This window comes from Diceros bicornis, chromosome 18 (assembly GCF_020826845.1).
Source record: "Diceros bicornis minor isolate mBicDic1 chromosome 18, mDicBic1.mat.cur, whole genome shotgun sequence".
In the NCBI taxonomy this organism is placed as follows: domain Eukaryota; kingdom Metazoa; phylum Chordata; class Mammalia; order Perissodactyla; family Rhinocerotidae; genus Diceros; species Diceros bicornis.
The window spans coordinates 16,617,013-16,635,514 of NC_080757.1; the positions used below are offsets into that span (position 1 = coordinate 16,617,013).

Sequence of the window (18,502 nt, forward strand, 5' to 3'; positions counted from 1 at the left end):
GGACCCCAGGTTTGTCCGCTCTGTCCAGACTCTCTTTGAAGAGCTCAAAGATAAGCCTGAGCCAACTGGAAGCCATATAGGGACCAAGGAGAAGGTAGGGAGCACCTTCGGTCTGGCCCAGGCATCCTGCTGCACCGGCATCTCCGTCAACTCATGGCATTCCTGGTGGAGATGAGCAGAGGTGTTTTTACTACAGAAACCATCCAGCTTGAACCTGCCTGTGAGTCCTGGGTGGGAGAGCAGGGCCACTTCCTGTGTAACCTCATGGGAGCCATGGAGCTTGGACCCTGGCAGTTGGCTGTGTTTCCTCAGCCCTGACCATGAGTTCACACTGCAAATCTACTGTAGTCCTTTGGGAGAGCCCCACTACCTGGGCTCATCATTGTCCTACGTCTTACTCCAGATTGTTTTCCAAAGGACGTTTCTTAAAAAAACTCTAACCAAAGCTTGTGAAAGATGACGGAGTCCCCCTTTACCTCCTCCTGGTCTGGCTTTGAAGACAGGCCTTCTTTTGAGAAGCGGCTAGAAATCAGGGGTGAGTTAACAGAAAACAAAACAAGACTATGGAGCCTGCAGAGAGAGTGGCTTCTTCTCAAAGCTGCCCTTTCAGAGCAGGCCATCATCCCCCTGCCTGGATCCCAGAGACTGCTGTCCTCATAGGACTTGGCTTCTGGCCTGAGGCCTTTCCCAGCAGGGTCTGAGGAACAAAAGCTGCTTCACAATGAGTGCCAATCCTGCATTGTCCCTTTTCTGCACTACGTTAGCTGATGCCCTAACGGGAGCTGAGTCAGACAAGAACAGGGCAGGACCCCCACAACGGCTGCTGCTTCTCGTTTTGGAACAGCTTGTCTTCAGTAAACCCAGCCAGGCAGCGGATTAACAGCACTGTCGGCTCCAGCATGCTGGCTCGTGCCCCGTGCCCAGGGCACCCTGCAGTTGTAGCCCTGGGTCCCCGTCTTCTGGACTCGTGTGCTGTGGATTTGCCTTAGTGTTGAATCAGGTCCCCCTTTTCCTTCACATGCATGTGTCAGCCCAAATGCTTTAAAAAAATAGAACTTTATTTTGTTTCCTTAAGTATTTTAAGATTAAGGTTGTAGTTTTCAAAGAACATTGAAAGGGACCTGCCATATTCAGTAGAGAGAGGGAATAAATTAAGAAGAGGTACTCAGACACAACACAGCCCACGGGAATGTGCGCGCACGCGCTAGTGAGGTCGGGTGAGAACCCTGAGCCCCTGGGACTCACAAGGTGGCGTGAACCAGACAGACCCGGGGGTGCCGGAGTTCTAGCTGGGCGATTTCAGAGCGAAGTGGGCCTGAGGGAGCAGGCCGGCTCCTTTTCTGACCTCTCAATGGGAGACCACCATTTCAGGCAGAGAGATGGGACCTGGCTCAGCCCAGGTGGCAACACTAACCAAGATACCAAATGCAGCTTAGGGTGGAGTCAGGCTAGTGTCCTTGTGTGGGGAACCTCGAGACCCCAGTCGAGTACAGGCTCCACCCTCGAGGCCTCCTGTTTGTAAGCCAAGAGCTATTCTCCCAAATGCTCCCTAGTTACACAGAGAAGGGCCGTGGCCTCTTCAAAATCGAACCCAGATGGGATTTTGCAAAGAGCTGGAGCACATGACCTCCTTGGAACTGCGTCAGTACACTTGCTCTCCTGGCTGTGTTCTGTGTATTCACACTGGACAAGGACTTGCAGCCCAGAAAAATAGCCCTTGGTTGAGCAATTGAAGTTAAGACCCCTGGTTCCCTGGCTGAAAGGCATGATAGAAGGGTCACTATCCCTGGGCAACAAATAGCTGGTCTTCGCAGCCACACTCCAAAGGCAGTGTTGAGGTTCTCTACAGTGTTTCAGGACCACCCGAGGATTTGGGTCTGTAGGGGCTGCGCGGGAAGGGATAGAGAGTGGGAGCCCGTGGTGGCAGCCAGTTGGCTCGATGATGACTGTCTGACCTGCTGTGTCCTTCCCCGGAGCCGGAGGCCCCAGTGCATCCCTCTCTTACTCCAAATGCAGAGCAGAATACACGCAGGTGGGAGGCGGCTGTGGTTTGCAGCTATGTACTGTGGGGAACTCCTGATAGTCGCTGAAGACATTCACATGCCTTTGAAGAAATGTTTTTCAGTTTTGAGTCTTTACTGAAAATTAGCCAGGGGTGGGGAAAGAACTTGGGGTAACAGGAGAGGTACCAAAGAAAAACTCTGTGTGTCCCATGTTTTTCCAGGCCATATTGGCTGCGGGAGGGCGGGAGGCGGAGGTGGTTAACTGGAATTTTATTGCTTCTTGCTCCACACTTTTGCAGGATGACCCCAACCACTGACAACTATTTCTGGAAATCTCTGAAGGTGTCTCTCCTATGCTCATAAATAAATCTGGTGATACACATCGGATGCCTGCTATTAATTTTCTTTTCCTTTTCCTGCTTCCACCTCCCCTGCTTCTGGTTCTAAGTTGAATGACAATGTCCCACCATGGTCCTCCAACAGGCTGCCCTTGCTGAGACCACGGTCAGCTCCACCAGACACCTGGGAGAGGCCGCTGGCGGTACTGCCCCTCTGCCCCTTGCCAGGCACTGCTGCCAATGCTGGTGGTGGGGGCAGGGCCCGTAGCTCAGAGGTGTCAGAGCAGCGCTGTGATCTGCAGCTAAGTGCCTCTTGTCCCTTCTGGTTATGTTTATAGGGTGGTCCTGAAGCAAAGGAAGTGGCTTCCTTTATGCGTGCCTCCCATCCTAGGATTCAGACTTGAACCCTGCAGGGCTAGGCCAGGAGATAAATAGTAAAACAAATAAAACCAAAAAACCCCCTTGAATTCCAAACCCCCTCCCCTGAGCCAGGCCTGTCCTTCTGGCCCCTTCTCCTAGTATTTCTCTAAGAGGCTTCCTGGTCGTGCATGCAAAGAGGCTATCTGGACCTGGGAATGATGGGGATACTCAACTTCAGCCCCAGTTGGGAGGCCTGCTCCACCAGACACCCATCAAACATCACCACAATCCTATCGCAACACCTTGCTTTTCGAAGACTGAAAGGTGGACTCTGCTACTTCCAGGGACATCAGCTAACTTCCTTAGCATCGAGGCTGTCTGCCTGGTGGGGTTTTGGGGCCAGATCTGCTGGTAAAGCATCTGAGAAAGAGCTTTCCGCTTAACAGGCTGTGTTGGAAGCAGGGGTTTCTAGAATGTCAGACATCAACATCTTCCAAACCCCAAGACGGGCCTTCTAAACAGGACACAATGCCTGCCTGTTCTTCTACACACTTGCAATGAAAAGAGCCGTTAACGCAAGCTTGGGCCTTCCATCACACAGGGACATTGTGCTCCTGGTTGAAATGCTGTTTATCAGCAGGTATCCTGGCTTCATCCCACCAGAGCCCATTTCATCTCCACTCCCAAGGCTGACAACTCTTACCAAAATCTGCTCTGGGTTTGAGTTCTTAGGGTCATGTCTGCTCTTCCATTAGACTCCTTCATTCACCCAACACCTACCAAGTGCCTACTGCGTGCCCAGCAGAGTGTGGGAGGATAAGGAGAGCTCCACCAGCCTGGTGGAGTGAGAGAGGTGAAGCTGGGGGAAAGAGTCCTGCAGGAGGTGACACCTGTGCTGATCTTAGAACACCAAATAAGGAACAGGCAGGCAAAGAGCGGAGGGGAGCTCGGTCCAGGCAGAAGGAACAGCCTGGCAAAGGCCAGGAGCTCTGCTGGTCTCTTTGCTCATCACTGAGTAGTAGACCAGAAGCGTCCTCCTTACCAAACACCACCTGCTTCACGGTCAGCCTCGGGAGCTCTTTGGTGGCTGCCCCCAGGAATGCCCCAGACTACCTGGACTGAGGGAATAAAGGGCTGTCGGGATCCAGTCAGATTTCCTTGAGTTTTCTAACACTCTTGGACCAGATCTTGAGAGACCTCACGGCAGACCTTTGGTGGTCATCTTCCTCTTCTGGCTTAGCTTCGTTGGGTGGAGAGCATTGCAGACCCAGACAGGGCCCCAAGTTCAATCCCTTCTGGAGTCAGTTAGCTCCATTCCTGGACATCCATCCTGCAAAGGTATTGCACTGGTGACAAAGGGAAGCAAGTTAGGGTGGCTGGTCTGGTTCAGCTGTGCTCCTGGCTGGAAATGCCATGTCAAGTACACAGCAATGAGCTGTTAGTTCTCCTTTTGTACATGGAATGGGTATTGTTTTGTGACTATGTACTCTGGCATACAAAAGGTTAATGCTCTTTTTGTTTTTTTAACTGAACTCAATTTAGCTCATAGGCTCCCAGTTTCTCTCAATGGAAACTGTCTTGGTAACTCAGTACAGTTTCTTCTCTTCTGGAAAGGACTGGTGGCGTTTGGGTAATTACTACTCTTGCCCTTCCCTTTTGCCTGAGTGGCATCTGGGGAGGCTTATATAACATCATGGCAGCAAGGACAGGGTGGTTGGCAGTGAGTGCCTGGTCTATGGTCAGCTTCCTACCTCTCTGGCCTCTAGTGAGGTGTAGCTTGTTCTGCATGGCCGTGGAATGCCGTCCTTTGCTTTTGATGTCCATATGCCACCTATTCTGCATCCTAGTTGTCCCAACCTAAGGTCTCTTCCAATGAGCTGGACTGTTCACTAGTTTTGGGAGCTCAGGGAGCTTCAAAGCCATCATCCCCCCATGATGCGGTGTGAGGGACTCTGTGAGGTGCACCCTCACTTAGGCCTACCTGGCTGGACAATGCCCTCAGACACTCTTTCTCCTCCTTCAGGTGCCTTGTGGAACACGGGACTTCTCTATGCGGCCTGCAGTCTCCCAGGTTAATCGCTGGAAGCCAGGCAATGGCTTGTAGATCAGCCATTATGGGGGTTTCTCTCACACTGGGGCTCAGCCCAGGGTGGTGGTGTTCTGGATTTCTTCTCAGTGGCTTACCAGCCTCTAAACCAAGTCATACCCCCTCTGGTTTTTCCTTTCTTACCTGCTGGTAAAAATTTACTCTTTTTTTAAACGGAAAAAAATGTTTATGTCAAGAGGCAGTGTCCCTATGATGAGAGTGTGGATTGTATGCAAAGTCCTCCAGAATTTTGGCTCTTAAAATGTAAAGGTACATTTTTAGAATAAGGAACAAAAACAAAACACCATTCCAACACTCTTGCATCGACAGCCTTGGCTTTCAAGACTTTCTTCTCTACTATAGAATCACAAAGGTCTATATAGGAGTTCAGAAGCTAAGAATTTAAGCTATTATCTCTATACTATCACCACCAAAGGACAGTGAATACAGGATGCCCTGCCTGCTGCCGGAGTGGTGGGGAAAGTGTAAGGAAGAATTGGAAAGATACCCAATTTAATATTGAACTATTACCTCTACATATACAAAGGATGACCATTGCTTTCATGAGCAAACCAACAAAGCATGTCCTCCAGGAGCCCTGATGGTGAGGGAAGCCATGGGTCTTTTGCTCAATAAGAAAGCTCTCTTGCAGCAAGACACAGCTCCGGTTGGGTCACATTTGGTTTTGTGCAATGAAAACCGAAGGGGAACTTCTGCTCACTGGGTTTGTACACACAGAGCTGCAACTACATCCTCTAGACCAAGAAGCAGGAAAAAACATCTAGGGTGAGTGAGGATGTGGAGAAGTGGGTACACACACAACGTCGAGGGGAGTGTACAGCAAAATGATCTTTGTAGAGGGCGTTTTGTCAAGAGCTAGCAACATTTCAAATGTGCATGGCCTTGAATCTTTTTAAATGGGACTAGAACAATTTTAGGAAAGTATCCTACAAAAAGGTGAGCACAAGTAAGCAAATATATTGACAGGAAGGTTTTCACTGATGATGTGTGCCTAGTAGTCAAAAAATATAAACCATTATTTGCATATTGATAGGAGACTGGCTAAGGAAACGATGGTATATCTGAACTATAACACACCATGCAGCCATTACAAAGAATGAGCAGATCTATATATGCTGAGGAAAAAGATGTCCAAGATATAGTGTTTAGCTGCAGAATAATATGCTTAATATTAATTTTTTTTGCAAAGTGCCCCTCCCTCCACTCTATAGACACAGAGGAAGTCTAGAAGGAGAGTAGGACCTTTGATATATTTCCATATTGTTTTAACTTATTAACGTGAATACTTATATTGTACTTTAAAAACGAGTATTACTATTTTACCAATATTTTATAAGGTAAAGAAAATTGAAATAGCAGCACAGGAAACTCTCAGAACCATGAGTGTTACCAGTCATGAGTGAGAGGAGGCCCAGTGGAGCGAGGCTCCTTCTGAGAAACCCTCAGAGCAAAGAGGAACTCAGTGGGCGCAGCTAGGAGACCACGGAGAGGGGCTTCCACATGCTGAAATCCCACCTCCCAGGCCTGACTGAGACAGAGAGTCTTGATTTGTGGAGCAAGTTAGATTTTCCCTTGATTAATAATTAAGAAAATGTTTTATGATAAACTAACCATATTGGTTGACAAGGAGAACTGTCAAGGGTGACTGACTCTAGCTTTGAGACCGAGGAACTAGGAAAGGAAGGGGGTGCCATTTAGAGACGGGGAATTGCAGGAAAGGAGCCCAGTTTAGCTGGAGACGTTATACATGAGCGTATGAGGGACAAGCACTTGGGCTGGAGTCAGCTGAAGGAGAAGGCCAAGAAGTAAAATCTGAGGAACCTCAGAAGGCATAGCTGGTGTTCATGTAAACCTGTGATAGGCAGCTACGTTCTCCGAAGGAGTCTGGAGTGAAAACCACAGGGGACCTAAGACCTTGGGGCTTGACCAAGGTCTGGGCTCGGAAGGACAGAAGAGTCAGTGAAGAAGTATGGAGCCAGGAAAGCAAGGCATCGGAGTTAAGGGAGAATTCCCAAGGGGAGGGGAGGACTCATCAAATAAATGGAGAGTGCAAAGAGAATGAATGTTCACAAGAAGATCATCAGAATGCATGCGGGGAATGGAGGCGGTGGCTGTAGACCTCTTGTTTGAAATGGTAACAAAGGCAATAAGAGAAGTAGCCGGGGGCTGGGAGGGCAGCGGGACCAAGAAAAGTGTGGAAACCCCGGTTCACGGGTCACGTTCAAATGTAGAGCAGGAAAGGGGACAGGCTCTGAGGAACTCGGCGGGGAGGTGGGTGGACTCCAGGGAAGGGTAGCCAGGAAAAGTGGTAGGTGAGGTGAAAGTGGGATGTACAAGGTTGGCTTAGAGTCTGCGAGTCCTCTTTCATAGCAGGGCATAAGCAAGGGATTGAAACTCTCTGGGCCTCAGTTTCCCATCTGTAAAATGAGGGAATTTGACCATAGTTCCAAAAACAAATCAACATACCACCTAAGGTGAGGCTCCAATTCAGAGCTTCCCAACAAGAGAGCTGGGCCACAGCTATGGGGCTCAGCAAATGCCCACACTGACCCCCTTGGCCCTGCGGCTGGGTGGGGGACCTGAAGCAGCCACAGTCCCCAAGCCCATCACCCCAGCAGCCTCTGCAATTGATTTGCCCAAGTGTGAGGCAAGGGGAGCACAGATGTCATCATTTCTGGTTAAAGTCCTGGAAAGTTTGGGAAGCACTGCACACACAGGCATGCGAGGCCGCAGGTATAAGATTTGGGGCTTGTGGGGGTTTTGAAAGAAGGATGGGCTTCCGTTCAAATGTTGCCCAAGGCCCCCGCCCGCCAGTTGCACTGTTTTGTTCTTAGAACACAGCTGCCTTGCAGCAGGCGCTCTTGCTTTTTGATGTCCTTTCTAAAGGCGGCAGGGCTTAACCCAGGAGGTGGCCTCCAGGGTTATCCACACTGGCTTTGGGTGGCAGTTCAGGTATGTTGTTGAGTGGATCGTGAACTTCAAATGAAATGGTGTTCTTTCCTGTACAATGGTGACACTGCCGAACCTTCCCTCCCCTCCAAGTTCGGGAAACCATGCACAGCAGCTTCCAAAGTGAATTCTGGGGAAACCTGAAATTCAGAGATGTTTTGGTGGGCGAAGGAGCTCCACGAAGGTTTGATTCTAACTTCCCTGTAGGAATGCATATTTTAAACCCATCCTAAAAACTGACCATTTAGAACCGTAATAACACAACATGCATCCTCAAATGTTACAGACGCAATGTAAGATGATGCAGATCCTCTGAGCATTAACCTGCGCCTCCTGGATGGTTCACGTCCACGTGGACCTCAGGACAAAGAGTCCTTGTCGTGTCTGTGCAACTGAAGAGCACCTGGGATTGGAAGGAGGGCTGTTTAAAACAAAACAAAATAAAACAAGGCAAAACAAAACTGATACTATTTGCAAATTCTTAGCTGGATTAAATCAAGATTTCTTTATTCTGTGCAACCAAAACAAAACACAGAAACAACTGGATGTGGGGGTTGATAGATATGAGTTGTCATCCATCACCTTAGATTTAAAATGCCTTCTATTTACTGAAATAGTTCCAACATTCTCACTGATTTGCTTTGAAAGATATTTGAACACATTTTTTTTTTTTTAGGAAGATTAGCCCTGAGGTAACATCTGTTGCCAATCCTCCTCTTTTTGGTGAGGAAGATTGGCTCTGGGCTAACATCCGTGCCCATCTTCCTCCACCTTATATGGGATGCCGCCACTACATGGCTTGACAAGTGGTGCACCAGTCCATGCCAGGGATCGGAACCTGCGAACCCCAGGCTGCCGAAGCAGAGCACTTGAACTTAACTGCTACGCCACCGGCTGGCCCCTGAACACATATTTTAATAAATACCTTTATCTGTTTTGTAGAGTGTGAGTCCCATGTAAAGTTGTGTCTCATAAATTTGAAAACCACTGGTCTAGTGCAAAGAGTAGGGAGGATGGAATGAGACTGGAGTCCAGTCCTGGCTCTGCCACTTAGTAGCCACATAGCCTTGGGCCTGTCACTTGCCCTCCAGGCCTCCAGGTCACATCCACAAAACGGAGCTACTCATACCTGCTTAACAGGGATTTTGATCCGATGAGATATCATCAAGTATCCAGGACGCAGTAAATACTCAGTAACCAGTTCCCTCCCCGCAGGTAGCATCGAAAAGCCCAGATCTCTCAGTCCCTCTCACGATCAGAGATATCATCTGCATGCATCACAGTAGCTGGGCTGCAGCTAAGGGCCAGGGCTAAACCAACTGGGACCTTCACTACCATCAGCGCCCTCCTCTGACAACCGAGCCAGCCAGCCGTGGGGCCAACACCTGGGATCTGTTAAGAGCAGTGCCAGGGATGTGATGGGCATGGGTACGAGGTTGTGGGGCTGTCTCTGTGTCTGAACTTGCATTTTCTTTATACAACATCTGATATTTTTCTGTTTGCCTGCTAAAGCTCTTCAGTGGCTGCTCCAGTCAGCCCAATCACAGTCCTTTAATTTGGGCAGAATTCTGTGGAATGCATCTCTTAGCAGCTGCTACGCTTCCCCTCTCCCCAAGAAGTGCCTTCCTTTTCCACCAGCACAAAGCAAACAAGCAGAAGAAGCTAGGGTTTCTCACCGCCAGTTCACCTGGTGCCCCTGAAAGTCGCGGCCTGCTTCGCAAATACTTTTCTTGGCCCCAGAAGAAAAGGGGAGTTCGTTGAGAAGCTGTTCTTCATTTCTCACTTGATGAAAAATTACCCCAAACAGAAGGAGGCACGACAATTTTGCAAATTTCGTTTGATTACTGAGCAGAAGCTACCAGAGCCCTCAGATTAAGTGATAAACATTCCTAGGGGACAAAGCATTTAACACTGTTTTTAGTTTAACATCATTCTATGACCCAGCAGTCTCCATACCAATATCCCCGAAGGGGATTGAAAGAGCCCGAGAGGCACTTTTCAGCTGATTACAGGGATTCAGCTGGCCTTGGGAAAGGTCTCAACTGCTTTGAAAGGCAACTGTGCAGTCATCCAAATGGCTGGTGAACCTCTGGTTTCCCTGTTAGGACTGCCTATCCCACGATAATCTTGCTCAGAGTTTTTTGGGTATTGCAGGTCAAAAAAAAAAAAAAGGGAGTGCAGTCAAGAATTTTGTCCCTGCCAGGAAAGGCCAGTTTAAGTCTGGTCTGTGGACACCTGACACCATATCTAAAGAATTTTTTTTGGAAGGAAGCCTTGGGCAAGCTTTCTAATTTGCATTCAGAGGAAACATGCCACATTTTCCACAAGAGGCAGCTCAGCCAACACCACCAGGAGGAAGGAAGCTCTCTTCTCAGTGTCTGCAGGTTTATCCCTAAATGCTACGGAAATAGCAGCTGCCAGGGCAAGGGGAATGGAGGATGGAGAGTATTTTAAAACTCTTGAATGAGTTGCATATCAGAAGCATGCCCTAAAAGGGCAAAGACTAGCTATTCTGATGCTTGCTGCAGATGCAGCCTGCACACAGACGCAGGGGATGTCACCATTTTGTTCACGGAAGCCCAGGGACAGAACAAGCCCTCTGGCCACCCACCATCCAGTCAGGCCAGCCACCTGTGGTGCAGGCCTGGAGAGTGATAACAAACCCTTCTCATTTCACACTGTCTTATGGCTTACAGAGCATGTGCCCAGAACCTGGTCCTGGGGGGCCATCACAGCCCTATAATCGCCTTTCACAGATACTGAAAACTGAGGCTCCGAGGAGCAATGACTGTTCCAATGTCCACGTGCCAGAAGCAGACCTGGAGACCAGGTCTTCTGCAGAAGTTTCCAGTTCCAGGCTGTTTTTGTTTCAAGTGGACACGTTCTTCATATCCCACTGCTTACTGGCACCTCCCACGCCTGGTTATGTAGGTGAGAAGGAAGAGAAGCTGGCAGGTGAGTCATCGTGCACCGCTCTCCTAGGTGGGTTATACGGAAATGTATTTTTTGCTCATCAGCTTGATCTCTGGCTGCCCTGTTAAAGTGGGGAGCTGGTGAAAAGAAAGAATGGAAACTAGGTAATGCTCTCGAAGCCAACCTAATGGAAGTGCTGCAACAGATTTTCCACTGCTGAAAGAAACATCAGACTTCCCAAAAAGTTCACTGCAAAATGCCCACCCAGTTATTAAGGAAACAGGATTAACTTAATGTGCACAGGAGAGGAATTATTTGGCAGTCACATGGAAAAGCAGGCTGGGACTGGAACGGTCAAGTGGAGAAAGGAAAGTCAACAGGATAGAAATTCAGAGGGCAAGAAGGGTTCCAAATCAGAAGCAGAACACTTTATACATATTTACAGAGAGGGTTTCCACCACGGCTGGACATGCCAGGACCTTGCTGCTGAACACCACATTCTGGTTTGGGGCGCTGCTTCTGTAGACAGCCAAGGGAGGGGCACAGCTTCACCAGGAGAAGGGCAGACGCAGAGAGGGGAGCCCAAGGTTTCTGGGCTTGCTAATTCTTTCCTATAGTCTGTTCTGTTTTCTGTCAACAGTAAGGAAATACATCCTAGCAAATGACGTCCAGTAATGCTTTAATTAACTGTATTTTATGCTCCAATATGCACCAAGAAATCACTTCCAGATGGGGAAAATGAGATATTTACACAAAAAAGCAATCTTTTATTTTAAGGAAATTGATATCTCCCAAAGGTATAGAACTTGGAGGGTCCGGGAGGCTATTGATTTTGATAAATACTAGAATGAGACTGGAAATTTTTATTTACTATATAAAATCCAACAGTACTCTTTCCACATGCCAGCTTTTCAGGCGTCCATGTTTCCAAGGCCATTGTTTAAATGGTGCAGTGCAGTTCTAATGACTTTATTTTTAGCAATCTGACTCGGAGTACACAAGAAGTGTGAAACACTTGCTTACACCCTCAAGCAAGCTAGTTATTTTGGAGATTTCTCTTCCTAGGGAGAGCAATTACATTTCCAGCTGTGAACTCTGGGCATTCCCCCTAGCATTCCGTAAACAGGGAACTACGTTTCCTTGTCCAAGGGCAATTCAGGATGGGCCGGTGTAACATCCCCCGCATCAGGTGTCCCCCTCAGACCTGCCTGCTCACTGTGTCTGCCCCGTAACTGTCCACCGGTCTTTGGCAGTTTGCTCTTGGGCCTGGTTGATTTGTCCTGAGGAGCCACCCTCGGCATGAGAAAGCAGGCACCCCTATCTGGGTGGCGGGCAAAGTCCTAGTTATTGGTTCTTTGTTCTCCAAGAGACGGAGGAGTGGCGGTAGTCAGTGTTAATTCCAAAACGGAATTTGGAGGTCACAACACCCTGTCCATTGTGGTTCTTGTTTCACTGTTATGATCCAAACAGAACTTTCTCCAGCCTGGCCACCCCTAAGCCAGCTATGAGGAAGTCTGTTCATAATAAGAGAAGCAGCAAACTCTTCTTCAATTATAAATTACCAATATTTATTTTAACCAACATAAAGTGACTTCAAAGTTTTTTTTTTTTTAAGGGGCTAGAGACAGTGGGGGGAAGCAACGGGTACAACATCTAACTTAGCTGAACAACAGAGTTGTTAGCTACTGTTTTTATCAATGAGTGCTCCTTTATACATGTTATTTTGAAGTGACAGTAATAAATAAAATTTCTGTTTGGGGCTTGGTCATCAAAACAGGAAGAATCCTCATCAGTATGGTGACAGCATGACTTCTGGCATGGTCCCTACCATCGACACAAGTTTAAAATTAAAGCTGCTGGCTATCAGCAAAAAATCTTAACCGTGTTGGTATCAGCCAATTGTACAGTAATTACACTTGCTTAGAGAGCCAGGAAAAAATATATGTCTATGAAAATGTGCTATAGAACCCTTCAATAAAGCAAATTTCTCTCTATTGCAATGGTTCTTAACAAGGAGTAAACGTTATAATCACCTATGGAACTTTTAAACCTGTACGCTGGGCCCTAATCCAGACTCACTTATTCAGAATCTCCAGGCATCTGTATTTGTAAAAAGGGCCCTGGGCAATTCTGATGCATACCCCTAGTTGAGAAACATGCTCTGTCTGACACTACAGGATGCACACACAGCATTCAGACCTCATCAATGAGACATTTAACATAACTCCTACTGACATCTGTTGGCTCCCTGGAGATTACTGACAACGTAATAAATCAAGAACACAACTTCCCTGGCTGTGACCACCAACTGGGGGAAAACAGCGGCTTGACATCTCAATGCCATTATGGAGACGTCCAGAAAATGACTCCTCACCAATGAACCAAAAGAGAAATGTGGATCTGTAAACACTGAGAGTGACAAGAACCAGGTGCAGGAGTCCACTGGTTTTCCCGGCTCCCCAGGCCGATGACAGACAGCTGAAGCCACTGTGCTGTCTGGAGATGGGCCCACGGCCCCTTCTTTCAAAAGTGGGAAGAGAACGTTAAGCTCAATTAGTGCAGGCTGTGTAACTCCACCAGAGCAACACAATGGCTGTCCGGGCAGTGAGATCTATCTCCCAAGCTGCCAGGGTCTCTCTGAGTCCCTTCCCAACCTTTCCTGCACTTTTCTATTTAGCAGTCTTTTCCTAATAGAGCTCAGCTAAAGGCCACACTCTGTCTTCCACATATACTTTCTTCTCAGTATTCTGGAGTTTGAGATGCTTAATACATAAGAGTCATGCCGACTAGCAAGAATAGGCTCGAGGCTGATGAGGAACTGAGGTCCAGGATCAAAGTCAGGGCTGATGGACTGAGTCTGAGAGAAAGGCTGATGGAGAGGGAAGGGGAACAGTGCAGAGCGGTTATAAGAAAACAAGCAGAGGAGAAATAATCAATAACAAATAATCAATGTTTCCGGTCAGATTTTCAAATGTTAAAGTTTCCTATTCTAGGGCTGTCACAAGCCTTATGGATTTTCAGGAAACTTCCTCTCTCCTGAACACTCATTTCTGAGTGCTATTTGATATCCTAATTTTATCCTGAGGCCTGTTATGTGCGTTTTCTGTAAAGAGCTCCACCTTTCTCCTTAGCTCTCTCCCCACCTGGCCAACAAACTGTTCATGATTCCTGAACAAATGCTGACACTAACAGCGGTTACCCTGAGGCCACGGTCACGGTTAACTGAGGCTCCGTTTCCAGTGAACCAGGTGAATCAGGGCAACTACCCGATAGGTTGCCTGTTCTCGTGATGCAGGAAGATGTGCGAGGGCTGAAGCTGTTCTGAGGCAACTCTTTTTTGCAAAGCTGCACTGGCCAAGAGCCCGCGGCGGACAGACGGGCAGGCCAGTGGGCGTTCTGGGATGCACCAGGTGCTGAGGTGGCATTTAAAGTCAGTATTCTGTTCCTTAGCTATCCGTGGCCCTAGGTTCTTTCTCGTTAGTAATCAAGTAATATGTCGCTCTGGTATTGCACATTACCTTTGTTCTTTCAGATGATTCTGGAAAGTACACTGGATTTGAACATGAATGGGTAGGAAGGGCATTAGAGGGTACAGACCTCCTGGGCTGTCCCACAGCTTCATCTGAGGAGGAAATTTTTTCTAGGAAAACGCCCTGGATTCCCTTCAGAGAAGTCAATCCCTCCCCTGGAAGTCAGGAGCAGAGCGCAAGTAAAGAAATGGAGAAAACAATCTGCTTATGTCACGCACTAGGTGTGCCAAGCAGAACCCTCTCTCCAAGTCAGATATGGGTCTGCCCCCATACCCAGGCCAGCAGCAGAGAAGACACCTGCCTGGCACGTACAAGCCTCCTGGATGAGAGACACAGAAGGAATCTCTCCTTAGACGTATAGAGAGACGAAAGTGGAGGTTACTGAGAAATGAGCACACAGGGATAACTTGGCCAAGTTAGGAAAAGTACCAGAAGCACAATATGTACCAGGAAACTGGGACTGACATGGAAGAATGCTCCTGCTTCCACTGCCTTCATAAAGAAAGGCTAGTTTCCTACATTTGTAATCTGCCACTTCACTAACTCGGGCCAGAGAGCCAAACCCAGAGAGCGGGGAGGACATCTCTTAGGTTCTGGCTGCAGAGGTAACCTCAACCAGCAGCAGATGGAGGAAGGGGAGAGATCCAGGCTTTCTCACCCAAAATGCCTGGACAGGCGCATGGTAAGGAAGAGGGCCACGTGCCAGAGGTGAGGCTACAGTCAGTGACCACTGGACCAGTCGAAAGCAGCCCAGGAACAGCAAGCGCAGAGCAGGGACCTTTCACCCACTGCTGCCTCTGCTGCAGGAATCAGAGACAATCTAAACTGCCTTTTTATAACCCACCCTTACTCGGCTTCTCTGATCAGGACAGGAACTAAGACAGGGCAGAGAGAGACACAGTAACAACCCAAACGTCCCAGGAAGTTTCAAGATCGACAACCTGAGAGTCAAGGGGAGTGCAGGAGGGGTAGGGGGCTTCCAGGGAGCTGGGTGCTGAGGGTCACTGGCCAGGTGTGCTCCTACAGTCTCTTTTTAATCAGTTTCTCTAGCTTGCGGATGCGAGATGATTCCTGTTCTGGTGTGGGAGCCAGCAGGGACAGCGAGCTGGAGCCTTCTGGCCCTGAGGGCGGAGTGGGGAGCCTCTGGCGGAAGAGTTCCAGCATGTTGCTCTGCTCGCTTCTCTTCAGCCCCTGAGGTTGAGAGAAAGGAGGATAATCGTGAGGTCTGGCCCCAGAAAGGCCCGAGGGGAAAGTGCAGTGTCTGGTATGCTGTTAGCCGAGGCTCCGCAAACAGCATAATTATTCTGGGCCATGGATTAACACTTTCTTCAGGGGAGTTACCAGCCCTGGGTAGTAGCCTGGGAGAGAAGCAGAGGAAGAAAAAAGGTCAGAGGAGAGAAAGAAGGGGTTGAGAAAGAAGAAAGGGCAAGTCAACAGGGTGGGGAAGGGTCATTCTCCTCTTCATTCCACGCCCTCCACTGAGCAAGGTTCTTGACTGGGCAGGAGGCACCATCAGAATCAGGAAGGCCATGAGCCCAGGATCCTTCTCCTCAAAAGGCTTCTCAGAATCGGGCTTGCAGCGTGGGCCAGGCACATGCACTTTGAGAAAGCTCCCCAGGGCCCTATCCCACCCCCCAGTTAAGAACCCCTGAGTGTGAGAAGGATGAGCATGTGGACAAAACAAGACACTGAGCTAACCTTCATGTCCAGGATCTTCTGGAAGGTTTCTGTGTTGCAGTCTGTAAGGAGTTTGATGTAGTTATCAACAAACACCACCAACGGTTCATGAGGGGCCATCACCACCTACCAAAGGAGAGAGGCAAGAGTGGGCTCTCCAGGAAAACTCAAGATTGGAGGGCAGGGGATCACCTCTCCTCACTTGCAAGCTGGCCACAAAACGGACCCTGCAAGATTTCCATAAGCAGCAGCCCCAAACTCAGAAGCGTCCTGATGGCCTGTTTCATCTCAACTTTCAGTACAGCACTGCTTCCTGAATTTGCTACATCATAAATACCACCTGGATTGCTTTTTAAGCACAGACTCCTATGTTCCTCCTCTGAAGATTCTAATTCAGAGGGCCTGGGTGGGCTCCCACGTGATTTTTTAAACATCAGGACCATTTGGGACACACTTGTTAGAGGGTCTCCCGTTTGAGACATTTTGTGGGTTTGTGGTACCTGCTCGTTCTGTCTCGTCACATCATTGTTCCCGAGGAATGGGTGGCAAAAGGCACCAATTTAAGTGGATTTTCTCAACAACCAAAAATTCCAAAGCTGCCTCACTCTTCAAGACTGAAAATCTGGAACTTCATTTAATTACATTCAATTAATATACAAACAGAAGGAAAGGAACGGCATGGCAATCCTCACAGTCATTTCCATTTGGTTTTGCAATGCAGTGTCTGATTTTCTTCCTCCAGCAGACTAGTTTTGTTTTGAATTCCCGAGAACGTAACTCACAGTGGCAAGGAGTAGTTCACTCAGAAATTCTCTGCAGATAATTCCCACACAGTGCTCTCCTCCCTGGTGAGTGAACCAGCTGGGGAAGAAACTGATTAGGCTCCTTCCAGTTTCCTTAGGCCACACGCTCAAGGTTAGCACAGGACCCTTACCTGGTCCCACCGATGGTCCCGCTGCTAGTTTTTACTCCTGTCATTATTTGAGTCATTCTGTTTGGAAGACAGACCTGAAGAGCCTGCAGGCCCTGGACTTTCAAGAGCATTCCATGATACTTCCATTTGTTCTTTAGCTTTCTCCCCTCCCCCAAAGAGGGCCCCCTCTCTTCTCAACAAGTACAGGTGGAAATTAGATGCAGGTGCTCAAGGCTTCAGACATTCTCAACATCACCACCCATGTATAATATTTTGTTAAATGGGGCTTTAGAAAACCCATTCGCTGATTAGAGTCAGTTACTGCAACATCTGTTCAGAGTTCTTGTAAAGTTGCAGTTTAGAAAACCACAAAGGCTTATGTGGAGGGGAATAAACTGATAGCAGGGCCGGAAATTCCTGCTGAGAAGCAGAGATCCCTGACTTAGACACTGACTCACAGCGACAACCCCACCTAACTTCCAATCTTGGCCAAATCTTATTACAAGAGAATCTCATTACAATGAAGAATTCATTTGTCAGAAAGAATTACTGACCCACAAGTAACTGTTCACTGACTTTCAATAATATGTTATGAGGCCAAAATCTAGTCCAGCCAAAGAATGTGGACAGTCCTTTGGGACTAGTGGAGATAGGCCTTAACCTGTGCTTTCGAAAGCAGTACTCTCTGGGTTAAGCGATCCGATAACCAGCCCCTTTTACCAGAAACCCTGAAGAAGACACAAGCCCCACCTTGAGGATCATCTCGGCCCGGGTCATGCCTTTCACAACAATCTTGGTATAACTGGCAGGTGCTTTCCTCACCACCTGTGAGCCGATGGAGGGGAGATCGAGCAGGACCATCTTCAGGGAATGGGTGTCCAGCAACAGCTGTGAGAACAAGCAGAATATTCCTAGCCACTTCACACGGACACAACACCTAGTATACCCCTGCTGATTAATAACATTTTCCTAATTTTAAATGTAAAATAGTCTCATTGGAGAAAATTCAGAAAATAAACAAATATAAAATGAAAAACATTAGTTACAGTTCTTATTACTTGGGACAAAATAAGAAGCCACAGTTAAATATAGTATAATTCCTGCCAGTCTGTGTGTGTATATAAAAAACTAGAATAATACTATTTATATAGCTTTATGACCTGGCTTTTCCACTTAATATATGAAGTTTTTTGAGTTCTATTTTCCCATCGTGGCAGTCTTTTAAAAAGACATGATTTTTAATGGCTATACAGTACTCTGTGGTGTGTGTGTGTGTGTGTGTGTGTGTCTAACAAACATATTTAACTATTCCCCTATAGTTTGTTTCTAGATTTTTATTATTATAATGAATGCTGTGATGAACAGCTTTGTACATATAATCCTAGGCCAAAGAACAGCATTTCCTTAGGAGAGAGTCTCTGGGACAGATCAAAGGATAAGGACATTTTTAAGGTTCTTGATACATATCTTGAACTGCCGTCCAAATGGAATGCACCTGTTTACATATCTGCCAGTAGTGCAGACTGAGCCCTCATCGGCACTGAAAACTGTCATAAAAATCTTGTTTATTTAACAGGCAGAAAATGATGACTCAATATTGCTGTACTTTGAATTTCTCTGGATGATAGTGAGGATGTACGAGATTAAACTAAATTTAAACTTCTGTATCTTGGCAACAATCTGCTCTTTTCTTTTTTTCCTTTTTTTGTTCT

General features: G+C 47.6%; 1 protein-coding gene across 2 annotated transcripts in view; it reads right to left on the minus strand.

The window, feature by feature from the left end:
* Positions 1-11,412: 11,412 nt before the first annotated feature.
* The window catches only part of VPS53 (VPS53 subunit of GARP complex), a 151,249-nt gene continuing 144,159 nt past the window's right edge, over positions 11,413-18,502 (minus strand). The window contains exons 20-22 of one of the 2 annotated variants that reach the window (XM_058560152.1): positions 17,541-17,678; positions 15,899-16,003; positions 11,413-15,391 (exon numbers count right to left, since the gene is read on the minus strand). In XM_058560152.1, the coding sequence (XP_058416135.1) occupies positions 15,221-15,391; positions 15,899-16,003; positions 17,541-17,678 (414 nt within the window). In that variant the 3' untranslated portion in view covers positions 11,413-15,220. The remainder of the gene's footprint in view (positions 15,392-15,898; positions 16,004-17,540; positions 17,679-18,502) is intronic. The other variant, XM_058560153.1, reaches the window with a different exon arrangement.